Source organism: Salmo salar, unplaced genomic scaffold (assembly GCF_965601325.2).
Source record: "Salmo salar unplaced genomic scaffold, fSalSal1 ptg000664l, whole genome shotgun sequence".
Taxonomy (NCBI): domain Eukaryota; kingdom Metazoa; phylum Chordata; class Actinopteri; order Salmoniformes; family Salmonidae; genus Salmo; species Salmo salar.
Window position 1 is genome coordinate 7,410 of NW_027675456.1, and position 16,396 is coordinate 23,805.

Sequence of the window (16,396 nt, forward strand, 5' to 3'; positions counted from 1 at the left end):
ACTTAGCTGAGTTAGAGGAGGATTGGGAGTGGAAGGACGCGACCGACGTGTTCAACAAGGTTCACGGCACTGACGTGTTCTCGGTTGAGATGTTGAAACGGGACTACGCTGCGACAATGGTGGACGTAAAGGGAGAGATGATAAGTGCAAGGCCTCTGCATTCCCGGAAACTCAAGGCCATGATAACTGGACTGCTCGAGGCAAACGGACGCTCAGCACTTGCCCTGAGAAAGGGTAAGAGGCCTGCTAGTGACACACAACAATGTAGGACTCAGAAGCGACGTCTAGAGCAAGTGCCCAGGACAAGTAGCCAGGGACATAAAAGGACTAATAATGAGGACCAGCCCAGAGGCTCTGTGGAAAGGCTGAGAGTGGACAAAAGAAAACGCCCCAGGTTCGAGGGGTAGACAAGGGGCAGGGGTAGACAAGGGGCTACACTACTGTGAGGTCAGATGCCCATGTACATTGGTAGACCCTGTGTGGTTGTTGTGACATATAGCAAAGACGATGTAAATAACACTATGTAAATAAAGTGTACATGCAACCCAGCAACCTGTGTATAGTGATTATGTTATTATATCACCCTCTTTTATATGATATGACAAATGTCATTTATGGGCATGACAGATTATGACTGGGTGAAGAGATCACACGTTGGACAACTGTTTAAGTCGCTTTCATTTATTATGTGTCATAAGCAGTGACAGTAGGTACAAAAGGGTCTACATCTCAGACATATTCAGTCTTTGACTGCAGGCACATAGACTTGTTCACACATACAACCAACGACAACCTAGTTAATTGTAAAGCTATCTATATTAGTCCACAGTGTTCAGTTTTCACAGTGAACCTTATGCTCTATGAGTTACATTTCCATAAAGTCATACTATTTTATAATACATTACAGACTTCATTGGACTGCGTATCATACATCATGTATTCTCGGTCTAAATCTCTTCAAAAGCACCGACGAGAGTGGCGAGAGAGGCAGCAGAGGCGGGAGAAGGTTAAGCTCAACCCTCTAGTTAGTAAGTGCCTCAGGGTCATGGGAATGTCCCGTTTTGCCATGTCGTTTGAGAACACGAGTTTCATCCAGTTCATCCGCATGCCTATGGATCAGTACAGGGTATACGGGGATGAGTTTGCCAGCCTTTACACAGCACTGCTCGAGAGGATAGAAGCTCTATGTGCCAGCGCCTTCTTGATGCTAGACGACATGAGCACAACCATGAGCACAACAGGACCCGTCAGGTTGGATAACCCTGAGCGGAACAGCCTTGCTGTGAGGCAGCCATGTCCAACATGGGCCGATAACAGCCCAGACCTATTTGCTGATAGCGATCCTCCAATGCATCATACAGATGTTATCAACACCCGGAACTCGGACAGCGCCCCAAAGATCCGATGTTTAGACTTTGATATGTCCATGGATAACGATGCTCAGCTGTTCGGAGTATGCCAACATGAAGTGGGCGAGTGCGATAGATATCAAATCTAGGTTGTCAAACCATAGATATGACTGTGGATATGGTGTAGTTTCAGCACAATGGTGTTTCAGTGACTATATTTTATGTTGTAATAAACTGCACATGTCTAACATTAAGTGAAAGTGGGGTTGTCATGTTTTATTCAGAATGATACACAGTATACATTTAGTTTCGACACTTCTTTCACATAAATGGTACACAACAAATGGCCACATGTAACTGTGATATTGATTATCATGGTTGACTCAAGGTAATTTATCATTGGTATCCACTTCAACAGCATCGAGCCATCCAGCCTCTAGCCTGCTGTGCTTAGATCCCAGTTCATTGTGGCGTACAGTAGCTGTGCTGGTTACATACATAGATCATAGATCATAGAACATCCCCTTTAGTCCGGATTACACCTAGCCATTACAGATACACCTTGCGGATCGTTCGGACTAGCAGGCTGTGTTTGCATCAGTGCCCTTTCGCTGAGACTGAGGATTATCTGTGCTTTGGTGACTAAAGGCTCCTTGGGTACCCCTGCGAGACTTCATAATTATATACAAAGTGGGACTGGTGATACAGTGCATGTTCCCTATAGCTATGCAGACATTGAGCACCACGTACTTCACCTCCTCACACTGGACATGGGAGCGGTAGTAGATAGTGCTTGCGATCCAGGGTATCCAGCAGCACATAAAGCACGTCGCAGTGAGAAATGTTAAAACCTGTGCCCTTTTCATCGTATGTCCAAACAAATTCCGTTTCACGTGCTGTCTGACACTGTACACTATCATGCCGTTGCAGTAAACGAGAACGAGAATAGGTACGATGAAACAAATGATCATCCTGACCCAGAAGACTGTAAGCCGGAGAGTGGGATGCATAGGGTTGAAACAGATCATGCTAGTCTCAGATATGGGACGAACAGTGTAATAGCATATGTCCAACAGAGCCGAGAGCATGGGTACACAGGCACACAATCGAGCCATGATTCTCCTTCTGCTTGACGCACGTCTGTTCACCAGGCACTTCAGTGTTGTTCTGTTGTGTACCACCTTCATGTATCTTTCTATGTTGATGTAGACCATGAGACATATTCCGTACTGGAAACAGAACTGTAAGGAATAAGGAAACAAAGCATATGTCATTAGCTGAGCTGGTTGGATAGGCTTGTGTGTGTATAGGTCCTCAAAGCCTACGCTTGGTGTTACGTACTGAGATCACCCCTTTCATCAGTTTGCACAGGATGAAGCCAAACACCCAGCCCTTCACGAGAATCGTTTGCGTAACCCACACCGGGGTAGTGAGCAAAGTGGCTATGTCACAGACCCCGAGATGTGAAAAGAAAACGTCGATATCACTGAGGACCTTGCTTTGCCTCCCCGAGTCCTTTGAACAGGAACAGTAGATCGTGATGACCATGTATAGATTGACAACCAACCCCGTGACCATAACCAGCGCATGTAAGACAGGGATGTATATGGTGCGGCTGTATTCATAGAGACTATAACAATGTGAATCTGAATCTGGGTACTTTGATGATCTATTGAAGATTGTAAAATTATTCAATGTGCCATTGACAAGTGAGTCCATTGTAGAGCTCTAAGTCTAACAGGCTACTGACACCTTTGGTAAAAGGACAAGAGCCTTTTTACGACATGTCTATGGTAAGTGGAAGTGTAGAGCCAAGCTCATTTGGCCAGCCAATAAATGTCACATATATGGAGTTCCAGATGTCCAACAACTGCTGGATAGCCCAATTCCTGCTGTGACATTGAAGGAAATGTTACGTGTATGGCCTTCTAAACGTCCAAATGCTGCTGAGTGTCTACATATTGCTCTTTAGTCCAACCAATGTAACATGTTTGGGCATAGGAACATCTACATACTGCTTGGTAATCAAACAACTAGTGGGTGTTCCAACCGATGTTACGCTATGGCGTTCATGGACCCAATGTTTCCGTGTCTGCCCACTGTTTGTTCACCCATCCGTAGCCTCTTCATAAAATAACCACTGTAGCCTCTGCTTTTACAGTATTGTACATTTGTGGCATGTACACCAGAATACAATATAATACAATGGGTACATGTCTGAGTCTTGTGTCTGTGTGAAACCAAAAAGAGTAGATCAGACTGATAGATAAAAAAAATAGATGTATGGTTTATTATAGAGTATATTCACAATGTACATTTGTTAGGTACAGTATAACAACAAACTACACCCCCCAACCATTACAGTAGTTGACAAAGCACTCAGTATCTCAGTAGGCCGGTCCATTTATTACGCTTAACAACCATCGCACCAGGGACTGAGAACATCTCCAACCTCTCCCGCTCTGACATCGGGAAGAGAGAGTTCAACACCACGCATTTCGAAGGGACTCTACAGACCGGGCATGATGCAAGTAGCGCCATAGCAACATCTTCTTGATTCCTCCAGTGGATAATACAGGCTGAAGAGAAGCATTGGTGACAACTGGACAAGATAGCAAAAAGGGGTCTAGTTCGAGACGGGACCTCGTCGAAGCAGATTGTCCAAGTTTAGAAAACATACCCAAACATTACTCACACTAAAGACCCTCATTCACTAGTGTAGACATATATTTACCCTTTAACACACCTCGTAAGTGATATCGGCCTCGCCCTTCACCTCTACTATGGCGGATAGTGTGTCTGTGGACAGCACCTTCTCATGTGATGCATGGTGTGGGCATGTGAGTCATCAACCGGTCTCTTCAGAGATGATCAAGAAGCTTTACTTGAACAAGGCTGGTGTTGATGATGAATGTGATGACTTTTGGGAAGGTGCAGCTGTGTTCATGGACAGTATGTTGAAAGACACACCTCTACGTTTCCAATACGGAAACAGTTGTTTTACCGATTTGATAGAAAACATGTCACATCTAACTGTGTCCGGGATGAATGACATCCTAGCAGTGGGCAGCGGGTTCGGGTTAACCGAATGCTACATTGCTCACAAGGTACTTGGTGCAAAGACAGTTCATATCACGGACATCGAGCCTCCTCACGGCATGGTGGAAAAACTGTCCTGTGTCGACGCAGTTGACAAATACACCGGAGCGGACACCTTGATGTTTATATACCCCTGTTTTCATGCTAGCGGCTACGAAGGACTCATCCAAACATTCAAAGGGCAGTACATTGTACTGGTAGGGGAAATGTGTGTCTATGGCCATACCAATCCTGGTGATCTTTTGGAACAGATTAGTGATTGTTTCGAAAAAGTTGCACATGTGGATATGCGTAGAGCGAAACGCTCCTATGGGTGTCACGAGAGTCTGGCTATATACAGCAGACGTTCGTAATGTGAAAGGTGGTGTAGTTCATGAGCCTCTGTTGAGCCACTAGTCACAGTTCCATTTGCCGTATATCTCTACAATCTTCCAATCTCTTGTCTTTCAACTGCACAAGGAACTGTTCTGACCTATTAACGTCTCCATATTTTTGCTGACAGCACAATCTCATTCCAGATCGTATCAGATAGTTAGGTCCTACTGCATATTCTATGATGGCCAAAGTCCTGATGGACGAGCAGCGCCATGGCCTTGACACAGGGAAACAAATTGTGCCTATAGCTTTGTGTTCCACTCGATCGAAGCTGGAAAGAGATACTCGGGAGCTTCACGACCATATGATCGAACTGGGTATACCGCCACCCATTTTCAAACTGAACTACACCGTGAGACTTTCAGGCTTTGCCAGATACAAGACAACTATTACCTGTCTAGGTTTTCCGGGATTGACTAAAACCTTGAATGAGATACAGACACGGCGCTCTGAACACCAAAGGTTTCACAGCTTTATGCACGAGGTACAAGCACCATGTGTTTATTATCTGGAGAAGGGGAGATGGGCCGTCAGTGAGCCTCAAACTCCGTTCAGCTCGGAGTTAATCTGCCCCAGAAAAATGGACAACGGAGACTTCGATTTAACAATCACCTTAAGCGTCGATCAAGCTCTCACACATCACACCAACATTGAGGTCAACAACAACTGCTCATATCCTCTCAAGGAGACCTTGAAAATGGGCACTCATGAGGACCTTTGTAAGGTCTGGAGGTCTATGGAGAGGGTTGTCTATTATGTGTTGTTCAACACCTTCCATGCGGTATTAGACGGACACCAGTGAACGACACACAGAAGGCATGACTGGTCTATATGTGGTACATGTGTGTCTATGTGTGAATGAATTACCTGGTGTTCATAACTGTCAGTCTTTTTAACTGTGCTCCTAACACTACCCCTATAGTGCCTTGTGACTTGATGTTTCATGGAAGCGCTTTTATCATATGGTTTGGTTGTTGTACAATATACTATTAGTTTAATAGATACATCCTTGCCAAGGGAGTGTAACATCATTCCAACCGTAACTCATATACCTAACAGTAACTCTGGCTAATAATACTGCAACTGGGTTGAATCCCAGCACAGTCAGTACAGGTGATATAATGTCAAACACAAGAGGTGCTTACGGTACTTTCTCTGTGGATTATGCAGTAATTAGAGGGGGTAAACAGGAGCTCGACTCACATGGTCTGTTTATGAATGACACTGTGATGGATAAGGACTTCAAGTACGACTTCTTAGTAGACCTGGACTCATCGTATAGGGGAGAGTACAGCTCTATTCTGGACCAAGAGCTGCTTGTTCATGAATACACACGGTACATAACCTATAGACTGAAGGACTTTGAAAGCACATGCCAGCAGGAGGAACGGCGCGTACTGTTTGTGTCTTCCAGTTACATACCCAGACCCTTGATCTCGATCACAGGAGCTAGGAAGGAGATGATATGCTGTTTTTTCAAGTGTTTCAACAAGGTGTATGTGGTGAACGGAGAGTCATTGTGCAACCCGGTGTTTGTGGACAAGTGGAGGGCTGAACAACAGCTCCCTGACTATCTGCTGGATGCTGATGCTGTTCTGGACAGTTACATACCTGTGCCCTTGATCAACGAAAAACGTTTATCACTCATGTCTGGTGAGCAGGAGGAGGACATTCAAGTGGATACGTATCTCCTGTATACAGAGGGCCATATCACGTATATCACAATGTCTCAGTATGTGGCGCGTCTTAGGCTACAGTGGAGAGCTAAGGCTGGAGTGTTCGAGAGGAGGCGTAACTGTCAGTATGTGGTACAGCCCTGTGGTGGAATTGTCTTTATCCGTGAATTTCACTCCTTGAAGAGCGTGTTTCTCTTGAACAAACTTATTTCCTTGTTAGCGTATATATTTTGATCCTGACTGAGTAGGCTATGTTGCATATACATGTGGGTCTATATGTATGTATCATTTATTGTAGTAAACAGTGACACCTGTGTATGAGACTTTGTATTGCGTTTCACACTCAACACTTTGCTACTAGTCCAGCATTCACATACCTGATCCTGTGTCAACATTCATTGGTGTGATATATAGGGTACCCACTCACTTTACACATCCAGAGCTACAATGTTATCAGTGTTTTGGTGACAGAGCTAGGATGGAGCTCTGGAACCCATGTACGTGGACTTGTCAGTTGTAGGTCGCTTACTCCTACCCCTCATAGACTTCACATTGGGTAGGTTGAATCAGCCATGGGTGGCTGATACATAGATGTCAGGGGAAGGGGGGGGTGTTTTTATGGGGTATAAAAGGAAGCAACTGCTCCTGCAGGAGCCATTCATAGGCTGCACTCTCTGTAAACACAGTCAAGACTCCACTCTGTCTAGCACTTGTATACAACCGGTCACTATGGAAATGCACATTGTTATCAACATGTGTATGCTGTTCACTGCAGCAAGTACATTTGAGTGTTGTGTGTTGACAAGAGCGCCAGGTCTTACACATGAGAGACCTGAACCCATCACCATTCTAGCAACAATGGGCAACACTGTCAAGTTGCCGGGATACTTGGAGAGTCCCACTGAGCCTTTCTATAAAGACAATAACGTTGTGTATGCTAGGGAACACATATATGAGGTTACACAAACCCCAGTGGGGTCCCAGGTTATAATTCGCTTCCTCACGTGCACCGACGAAGGCACTTACAGGATAGGAAATGAGACCTTTACTCTGAGTGTGAAGGCAGACACATGTGCTATGTTCTACTACACTGCCAAGGTTGACTCGGTTAACAGGGCAGCCTTTGTTAAGCCACTGAATGGAGTCATTACAATCTCTATGTTCTACATAGAACCTGGAAATCGCAACATGTGGAGTTTAATTGAGGTGTGGAATGACACTATGAGCAGAATGTTAAGCTCACACCAGTGCTGTTTCATTATCAATGAAGGAACCGCATTCGGGGGATATGGTGATAAGCAATACCATTATTTCATGTATCAGAGACATGGGCAAGCTGACATGTCATGCTCCAATGTACAACTAGCAGCCTTGGCGAGTGCCACCACCACTACAACAACCCGAAGAAACCCAATGTTGACCATGCCAGATCTGAAGGAGTTGGAGGACGTGAGGGGACCAGTGAAACTGCTCAACATCAGTGACAGTGTGTTGAACGTTGTTTCCTTTTAATTCACACTACTCTACTACTACTACTACTACTACTACTACTACTACTACTACTACTACTACTACTACTACTACTACTACTACTACTACTACTACTACTACTACTACTACTACTACTACTACTACTACTACTACTACTACTACTACTACTACTACTACTACTACTTGCATTGGACTAACCCTGTCTCTCACCCTGCAGGTATACGGACCTTGAAGAGGATGATAGTCGATTTGGAAAAGTCTTGGCCGTCTGCTGGACCTAACCTGAACACACACATCCTGATACCACTGTTCATTACGATGGCAACTCTGATCATGAATAATCTACTCATGTACTGACTTTTTATGTTGCCTATAGTGTGTCTTGTGTAGTGCAAGCAATAATTTACCTATACTCTTGGTATTGTGTATTTACCACTGACATATAGGATGCATGTGATGCCTTATGTATTACATTGTTTATTGACAATATACCTGCCTGTACATCTATTGTGACACTACAATGATACCATATTAATCATGCATGTATAATCATAACTGTTTAAGGATATTCAATATACATTTAAAAGAAACATCAGAATAAACATGTTAAAGACTCATCACACACTGTCCAGCTAGTGTTTTGTCTTCACTTCGCACACTCTGTACTTTCATTTCTCTGTATCTGGCCTCTGACTATATCTTGGTCTTCCTTCGTCATATCGGCAGCACGCATCCATTCTCTGTCCTCAAGCAGTTCATGAGCCAACATTCTCTCTGTGTCACGGACAGTGAGCAATCTGAAGACTATCCTTTTCACTAGTTCACACTGCATCACTTTAGGCATTATGTTGTCAGGGTCGCAGGGTGTGCTTGTGGATGCACTGTGGTTCTCTTTGGGAAATAGAGTCCTTGTGATGATCTTGTAGATGGACTTATTCTCACATCTGATGGTACTGCCAACGAATACACACCTCCCTTGCATTGCATCCACTATCATAACCCCTAGACTCCACATGTCTATGGCACATGTGTACTTTGCAGATGTATGTCTTTGGGAAAACAATTCGGGGGCCCTGTAGGGCTCCGTGACCACATTTGGGCTCATCACTTCCACGGAAAGTCTAGAGAGGCCCAAGTCAGCCACTTTCACTGTGAGATCTTCTGTCAGCAGCACATTGTAAGGCGTAATGTCCCTGTGTATTATATTCCGTCTGTGCATGTATGACAGGGCATTAGCCACCTGTGTACTAAAGTGAGCAACGAAACTCAAAGGGAGACACTGTAGCCAACGGTCTTGTTCGTAGTACGACTTCACACCGTATCCATTGTGGATAGCGTCGCTCAACGTGTAGGGTACGTAGGTCATGAGCATGGCTATCTTGCCATCATCTACAAAACAATCGTGCATGTCGATCACATATGGGTGACCCCTTAATGCAGTGAGACATGAAAGTTCTCTCACTATTGTGTCCTCTATGCCTCTGTTGCTGTTGTGATATTTCAAGGCATACTCCTTCCCAGTTGTCAGACAAGTCACTTTGTACACGGTTCCATATGCACCGCTGCCTAAAACAGGGCCTCTCTTGTATTTCTCCATTCTGATTGGTATTTTGGTTCAGTTGCAGTAGCTTATATATAGCAGCATTGACTTTTGAGGGGGGGGGGGGGGTGGGGGTTGTTAATGGTCTAAGGAGTCTGACCAAACAGTGCTGTGTATTCCGCATCTGTCTGACCGATCCAACCACAGATGCACAAGTCAACCATGATGCTGCCTCAAGCTTGGTAATCCGACAATGGTTCCTTTTTGAGGACCCGATTAGGCCTGTACAGTCCAACCATTAATTTGCAATATAACCACGATGATGCCTGTAGCTTGGTAATTGGAACATCGTTTTTGAGGACCTGTCCTAACATACACCTGTTCTATCTTCCCTCACTATCAAAGGGTGCTGTTATCCTGCAAGAATGGAACAGCACTTATACCGGTCTCACTTACACTTCCAGATAAATGGAACCTTCTCACCACAGAATGGTATCCTGTCCATAGAGACACTGTTAGAGAACACACCCTTTGACAATGGACCAGGCTCCAATGGTTTGACAGACCTTAAGATGCGCGTTAGGAAATACCTTGATTGCGCTGTAAGTCATACACTGTCACTGTGTTGCATGGACAAGAGTAAGGTAGTAAGCTTGTTTAACACTTTGATTCTGGCTCCTTATTCCCCCAAGGTTCAAATACCCCAGGATAACCGAGGTCCACATGCATTCCGCCTGAGTGGATATATCGCAGTGAGGGATCTCACTGACTCCCCGTTCGGGAGCATAGCATGTCCGGGTCTGTCTACTCACACAGAGGGTAAAAGGTGTTTTGGTCGTGAAGAAGGCAAGGCTTTGACTGCTTTGGAAATGGCAATACTGTTCTATTTTACTCCCCTGTCAATATGTACTGGGTTGGACATGATGCATATATAAAGTGCTCCGCATGATGTGATAACCACTCAGTGACACTCTCCACCCGCCACTACAATCGACCGCTAAGTCGAGACTAAGACGGCTATGGGATCCAAGCTGTAACTTGTACCTGTGCCACACACTTGTTAACCAGAGTTGAACACATGCCTCCAGATGACACAATAAATGCTTGTGAACACTTTCTGCTGTAGTTGTCCATGAAATACATGATGTTACCAGATGCACTCTGTGTCCGTGAGTTTTATTACACACACACACACACACACACACACACACACACACACACACACACACTGCTGTATCATTTCATTAGTTTATTATTGTTCATTTGCAATGGATACAGACACAATTGTACATTGACATGGTTATATTCTCAACAATAGAAGTGATACATAATAAAAGCAAGCTTGCTCTACCCTAGGCTTAGACCACCATGTCCCATATCCTGGCAATACATATTGGGCTGTTTGCTAAATGTCACCCACTGCAGGGTGTCCAATGTCCACACCGGACTCTTCATCAGTGGCAGCTACAGGTTGTCCTATATCCACACCTGCTCCTTCCCCTCTTGCCCCTTCCACACACTTGCTCCTTCCATCATCTTGCTAATATTTCTCCCCATTCCATCTATTCCACATAGTGGCAGGTAGGTAGAGAGCAACACTCGACACACCACATTCTTCATTGCGCACCAGATGTCTTCCATGTTATAAACCGGTGCCTTGTTCAAGATGAGTATCATGTTCTTGGGACACATAGGACCAGTTTCAATCGTAGTCTGATGCTGTAGAGTTTGATCAATCTCCAGGGTAAGGCAAACATCAAAGTCTTCTTCGGTTGGTCGTTTGACGTCGCTGGCGCCGTTTGACACCGAAGAAGACGTTCCTGGAGCCTTGGCAGCAGCAGCACATACAGCTCTTAGAAATGATTCACATTCCATGTGAGCCCTATACAGATAGGTGTGATAGGTGGTGTGCCTACTCGGGCACTCGTGTATATCCCGCAGAAGGGCCATCATTCTTCTGTTGCCCCTCACAGAGATCGACGTATTGACTCTGTGGTAGCCTGACATCATCACTTTGAAAGTTAATGTGAAAGGAGGGCCTGATGTAGCAAACTGGAGCATACGGTTGAACATATCAGTCTCTGCATCGTTCATATCGGCTGTATCACTCGTCTCAGCCCGAGTCCAGGGGCTGCTTTCGTCAGTTAAAATCAGGAAGCGATCGCTACCTTGGTATCCCAGTGGTAACATTGAAGGCTCCTGTGTGGATTTGCAATTGAAGCCTGGGTTCGATGCCATTTCAGAAGCTACTGCTGAAAGAGTACCACTAGTACCACACCACTAGCTTTTATAGCCTAGAAGATGTGAGACACAGCTTTGAGAGGTTGGATTACGTGGCCAAGGTTTAGTTATAGAGTGGAGAGTGGTAATAAAGTACAGATATGACAGTAGGACATGTCAAGCTAGGGTTCATATAGCCAACTGACACTGTGTTTAGGGGGAGGACGTATCCAACGCTGGACGTTTCAGTGTGGGTATGGAGAAGGTAGTGTCACTGTACAAGGGGTCCGTTGACCAGACTCGCCTATATACAGTCTGATTCTAGCTGTGTACTCACAATTGTATTCGACCTCTATACCAAGAAGGGGGTTGTGCTCTATGTATACTGGATCAATGGAGTGTGACCATACAGCAGTAATGCAAGGTATAGCGAGTTTGACAATGGAAGGAGAACCCACGTTGAGGCAATCTAAGCCTCAATCGAAGCCGAATGGTGTTGTTACCAGGTCTTCCCGGAGGACGCGTTCCACCAAGTGGCGTATTCTCGTGGACCCGTACCTCCGGTCTGCCTTAGAGGCTCTAGGTGCCAGACTGAACAACCTCACCTGCAGTTACATACACATCTGGATGTACCCGTCTGGCAGAGACCAGGGTCTGGACCTGTTATGCGAATGTCATGTTATGGGCCTAACCGAGTGTCACTGTCAGCAGACTACAATCCGTGGCTACTTCGAGACTAGGATGCCTATGACACTCGATGAGGTCGAGAAGCTGGTCGGGATCCCGTGTACCTTGTACAAGGTAGAAAAGCATCACGAATGTACCACTCAAGGCCTCCTGTTCTGCACCGGCGACCACATATTCAACGAGTGTAATGGGGTGAGACGTGTCCATGTTTACCCAGAAGGATACACTGTCTACAGCTACTTGCGGAATGACGGCTGTCGGATGCTTGAGAAGCTCGAACACTGGGGACATCTTTATTCATATTCACATCTCCAGTCGAATAGAGAGTTTGATTATTTTTATGACACATACCGTTGTTTAAAGTCTCAGGCACCTTGTTAATTGCCAGATTGTGCTTATTCTGATAGACTTTGCTTGTGTCGTGAAATGATTGTGCCCCATATCTGTTGTAATTGCCATCGAAATAAACAATGATACCAGAGTTATTCTGTGTCCATGGGTTCTATTGTACACCATTAGATACAACATCTACAGAAGACAAAGTAGCGTAGTGGGTCCTATTAGCAACGGCCAAAGACACAGTAGTGTTGCTTATGGTTCACAATGATTACAAAGGGACTATGTAGACCGGGCTGGCTGTGATCAGTGCAAGAGCAGGGTCCATTGATTACGCTACTGAACAACTAAGCAGTCCTTGGAAACTATCCAGGGTTGACATATTCAGCCTTGGTTGCATGAATTAGCCATGGTTCGAGGTGTCAGCCTTGTTTGGAGGGATCACTCTTGCTTGGCTGTACAAGTCTTAAGCAGATTCGAGCCCTAGTTGCCATGTAGCCATGGTTAGAGGAGTCAGCTTTGGTTGGACAAGGGGTGTATGTAGCCATGTTTGGAGGAGTCAGCTTTGGTTGGACAAGGGGTGTTGTTGGATACCATAGCCTCGGTTAGAGGGGTCACTATAGGCACGGTCTGAAACTCATGGTTGGACAGGGTGTAACAATTAAGCAGTCCTGAATTAGGCATGGCTAGAGGAGTCAGTCTGGGTTGGATATACAAGTCGTAAGCGGATAGGAGTCGTAGTTGCCATGTAGCCATGTGTGGAGGGATCAGCTTTGGTTGGACAAGGGGTGTTGTTGGATACTATAGCCCTGGTCTGACAAGTCACTATAGGCAAGGCTGATACACATTGTTGTTGTTGGATTAATGGACTACTGGAAACCCCTTTAAAGCCATTGTTGGCCAGACTGTAACACCACACACTGAGTCTCTCTACTAGGCAGCATAGGGTACATCCACCCAAAGACGCTGTACTACCTTACCCTGTGTCAGAGTAGTAGTAACCATGTCTCTGTCACCAGTACCTGAGGACACCCATCTGGACATACTTACAAGACAGACCCTACATCTAATGGAGGCATTGAACACTTTCACCCACATGTCTCTCGTACAGTTATTGAGTCTAGACACCAATGGCAGGCGCAGACTATACGACGTACTCTGTGCCCTGGAAGGTATTGGACTTCTGAGTAAAGATAGGAAGGTATACACATGCAAACGACAAAGGTATCAGTTGCCGGTATTTAGCAAACCTGGTATGAAGAAACACATTGGAACTGTTTACCGGCATGTGCGCAATCACCCAGGGATGTTCACCTTGCTGGACCTGGTCAAGACATTTGATATTCCACCACGTAGGATGTGTAATATTTTCCGGGTGCTGAAGATATTTGGTGTTGTGATAAAAAGTAAGGTAGGATGCTACACATCTGTGCCACATTCGGTGTGTTCGGACTCCCAGTGGAAACGGACTCTGGAAAGGATATGGGGTGATTCCCCTGAAGTCCAGGTCTTGGAAAATAATGTACCAGAGGGTATGTGCATTGACGCTAATGCCATTGGTTCTGACACCCAGATCATCCAGATTGACTCCTCTGAATACCAGTTGCTTTATGTCGACAATGATGCCGTGATATCCGAGTCCTATAACTTACCAGAGGGTATGTGCATTGACGCTAATGCCATTGGTTCTGACACCCAGATCATCCAGATTGACTCCTCTGAATACCAGTTGCTTTATGTCGACAATGATGCCGTGATATCCGAGTCCTATAACTTACCAGAGGGTATGTGCATTGACGCTAATGCCATTGGTTCTGACACCCAGATCATCCAGATTGACTCCTCTGAATACCAGTTGCTTTATGTCGACAATGATGCCGTGATATCCGAGTCCTATATCTTAGAGACCAATTCCATATTAGAGCCAGAGTGCCTCCCGGTGGAGTGGAACGGTACACAGAAAGACTGTACCAATGGGGAAGTGCAGTGTATAGACATCACCAATGAGTTTCACGGGCACAAGGGCATGCTGAGAGACTCTCACACAAGCCAAGTGTTGTGTATAGACACTGAGGACCTGACAACTGACACCTTTGATACTCAGGACATCCTGATGAACATTCCTGGGGGCAGGGTTGATTGGACCAACACAGACAGTCTACTAGAGTCCTTATTATGGTTAGATGAGGACTGACAGTAACAGTATTTGGTTTCCAACAGGACTATTGTGAACAGGACAGTACCTGGCCTATACCCAAGTCTACCACTGATGTACTGCATATGACTGCACTCTGTCTGTAACTCCACTGTTGTATTATACCATTGTACTCATCCACACTGTTGTATTACACCATTGTACATATCCTTATATCCACTGTTGTATTATACCATTGTAAACATCTATGTAACTCCACTGTTGTATTATACCATTGTACTCATCCACACTGTTGTATTACACCATTGTACATATCCTTATATCCACTGTTGTATTATACCATTGTAAACATCTATGTAACTCCACTGTTGTATTATACCATTGTACTCATCCACACTGTTGTATTACACCATTGTACATATCCTTATATCCACTGTTGTATTATACCATTGTAAACATCTATGTAACTCCACTGTTGTCATAAACCATTGCAAATAAATTCTATACCTTGACGTACTTGTCTTGTGTAATAGTTGTGTACTGCAGTCATATGTTGTTTTGTACAACTGACACAGGATCACGATAGACACCAAACACAAATGCGGTTCACTACTTTATTAGCCTTTACGGTACATATTCCTAACATCATACTCAATCTCCACTATGGTGAGAAGCATCAAGCACAAAGTGGTAACAGGTAAAGGCCTCTTCTGAAAGTCACATAACCAAGAAGGTCATTGTTGCGACAATACCGGCCAATCCGAAAAGGGTCATGATGATGTTCCTACATCTGGACTCAGGTTCTGCTACTAGAAAGAACTCCGCGAACCCATTCTGGAACATTTCAAAAGAAATATTAGATTACAGGTATACCAAGACAATGGTGGCATCTCTCAGTCATTACTGAACGTACCCAGGAGTTATGTTTGACTAGCCAGTCCGTGTGGTGAGTGGCCAGGTACTCTGCTATCTCTTCTCCCACCACGTCAACACAGTCGTCTCTCCCCTTGCCTCTCAAGTACTGGCACACCGCAGCCCCAAAAGACATCAGGCTGGCAACACGGCCCCAGTTGACGGTCCCGTCTTCAAAGATGATATGGGCTACTGAACTGAGGAACTTCACGTCATCCCCTCTGTCATCCACATAGAGTGTGTTGATCATACCTGTAAGGTCCATGGTGCAACAAATGTTAAATTACTTTGTCACTGGCTTGTGTTAGCTGTTGGTGTCTTAACACAATACCTACCGTTGTATGTGTATCTGTGCTTCTCCAGTAATTGCCCGATAACTCTACTCGTTGTTGACAGGGCTTTGCTTTCGTTCCACCTAGGTTTCAGAAGTCCCGTACATTGTCCTAGGACACATTTAATGAGTTGCCTGGTGTCTATGTCCAGGGCTCTGGTCTGGTGATGGTATGTTTCCTGATGTGATATCTTCATTGTGTGCATTTATGAGTCGCTGGTAGCC

At 45.0% G+C, this 16,396-nt stretch overlaps 1 protein-coding gene across 1 annotated transcript; it reads right to left on the minus strand.

Moving 5' to 3' along the window:
• Positions 1-8,636: 8,636 nt before the first annotated feature.
• Positions 8,637-9,587, minus strand: LOC145877053 (cell division control protein 2 homolog 3-like). The gene has a single exon (XM_082972356.1). The coding sequence runs from the start codon at positions 9,585-9,587 to the stop codon at positions 8,637-8,639; it is 951 nt and encodes a 316-aa protein (XP_082828482.1).
• Positions 9,588-16,396: the final 6,809 nt, after the last annotated feature.

What these genes read in the sequence shown, in the direction of transcription:
- LOC145877053 (XM_082972356.1), bottom strand. Translation starts at nt 9,587, where the DNA reads ATGGAGAAATACAAGAGAGGCCCTGTTTTAGGCAGCGGTGCATATGGA.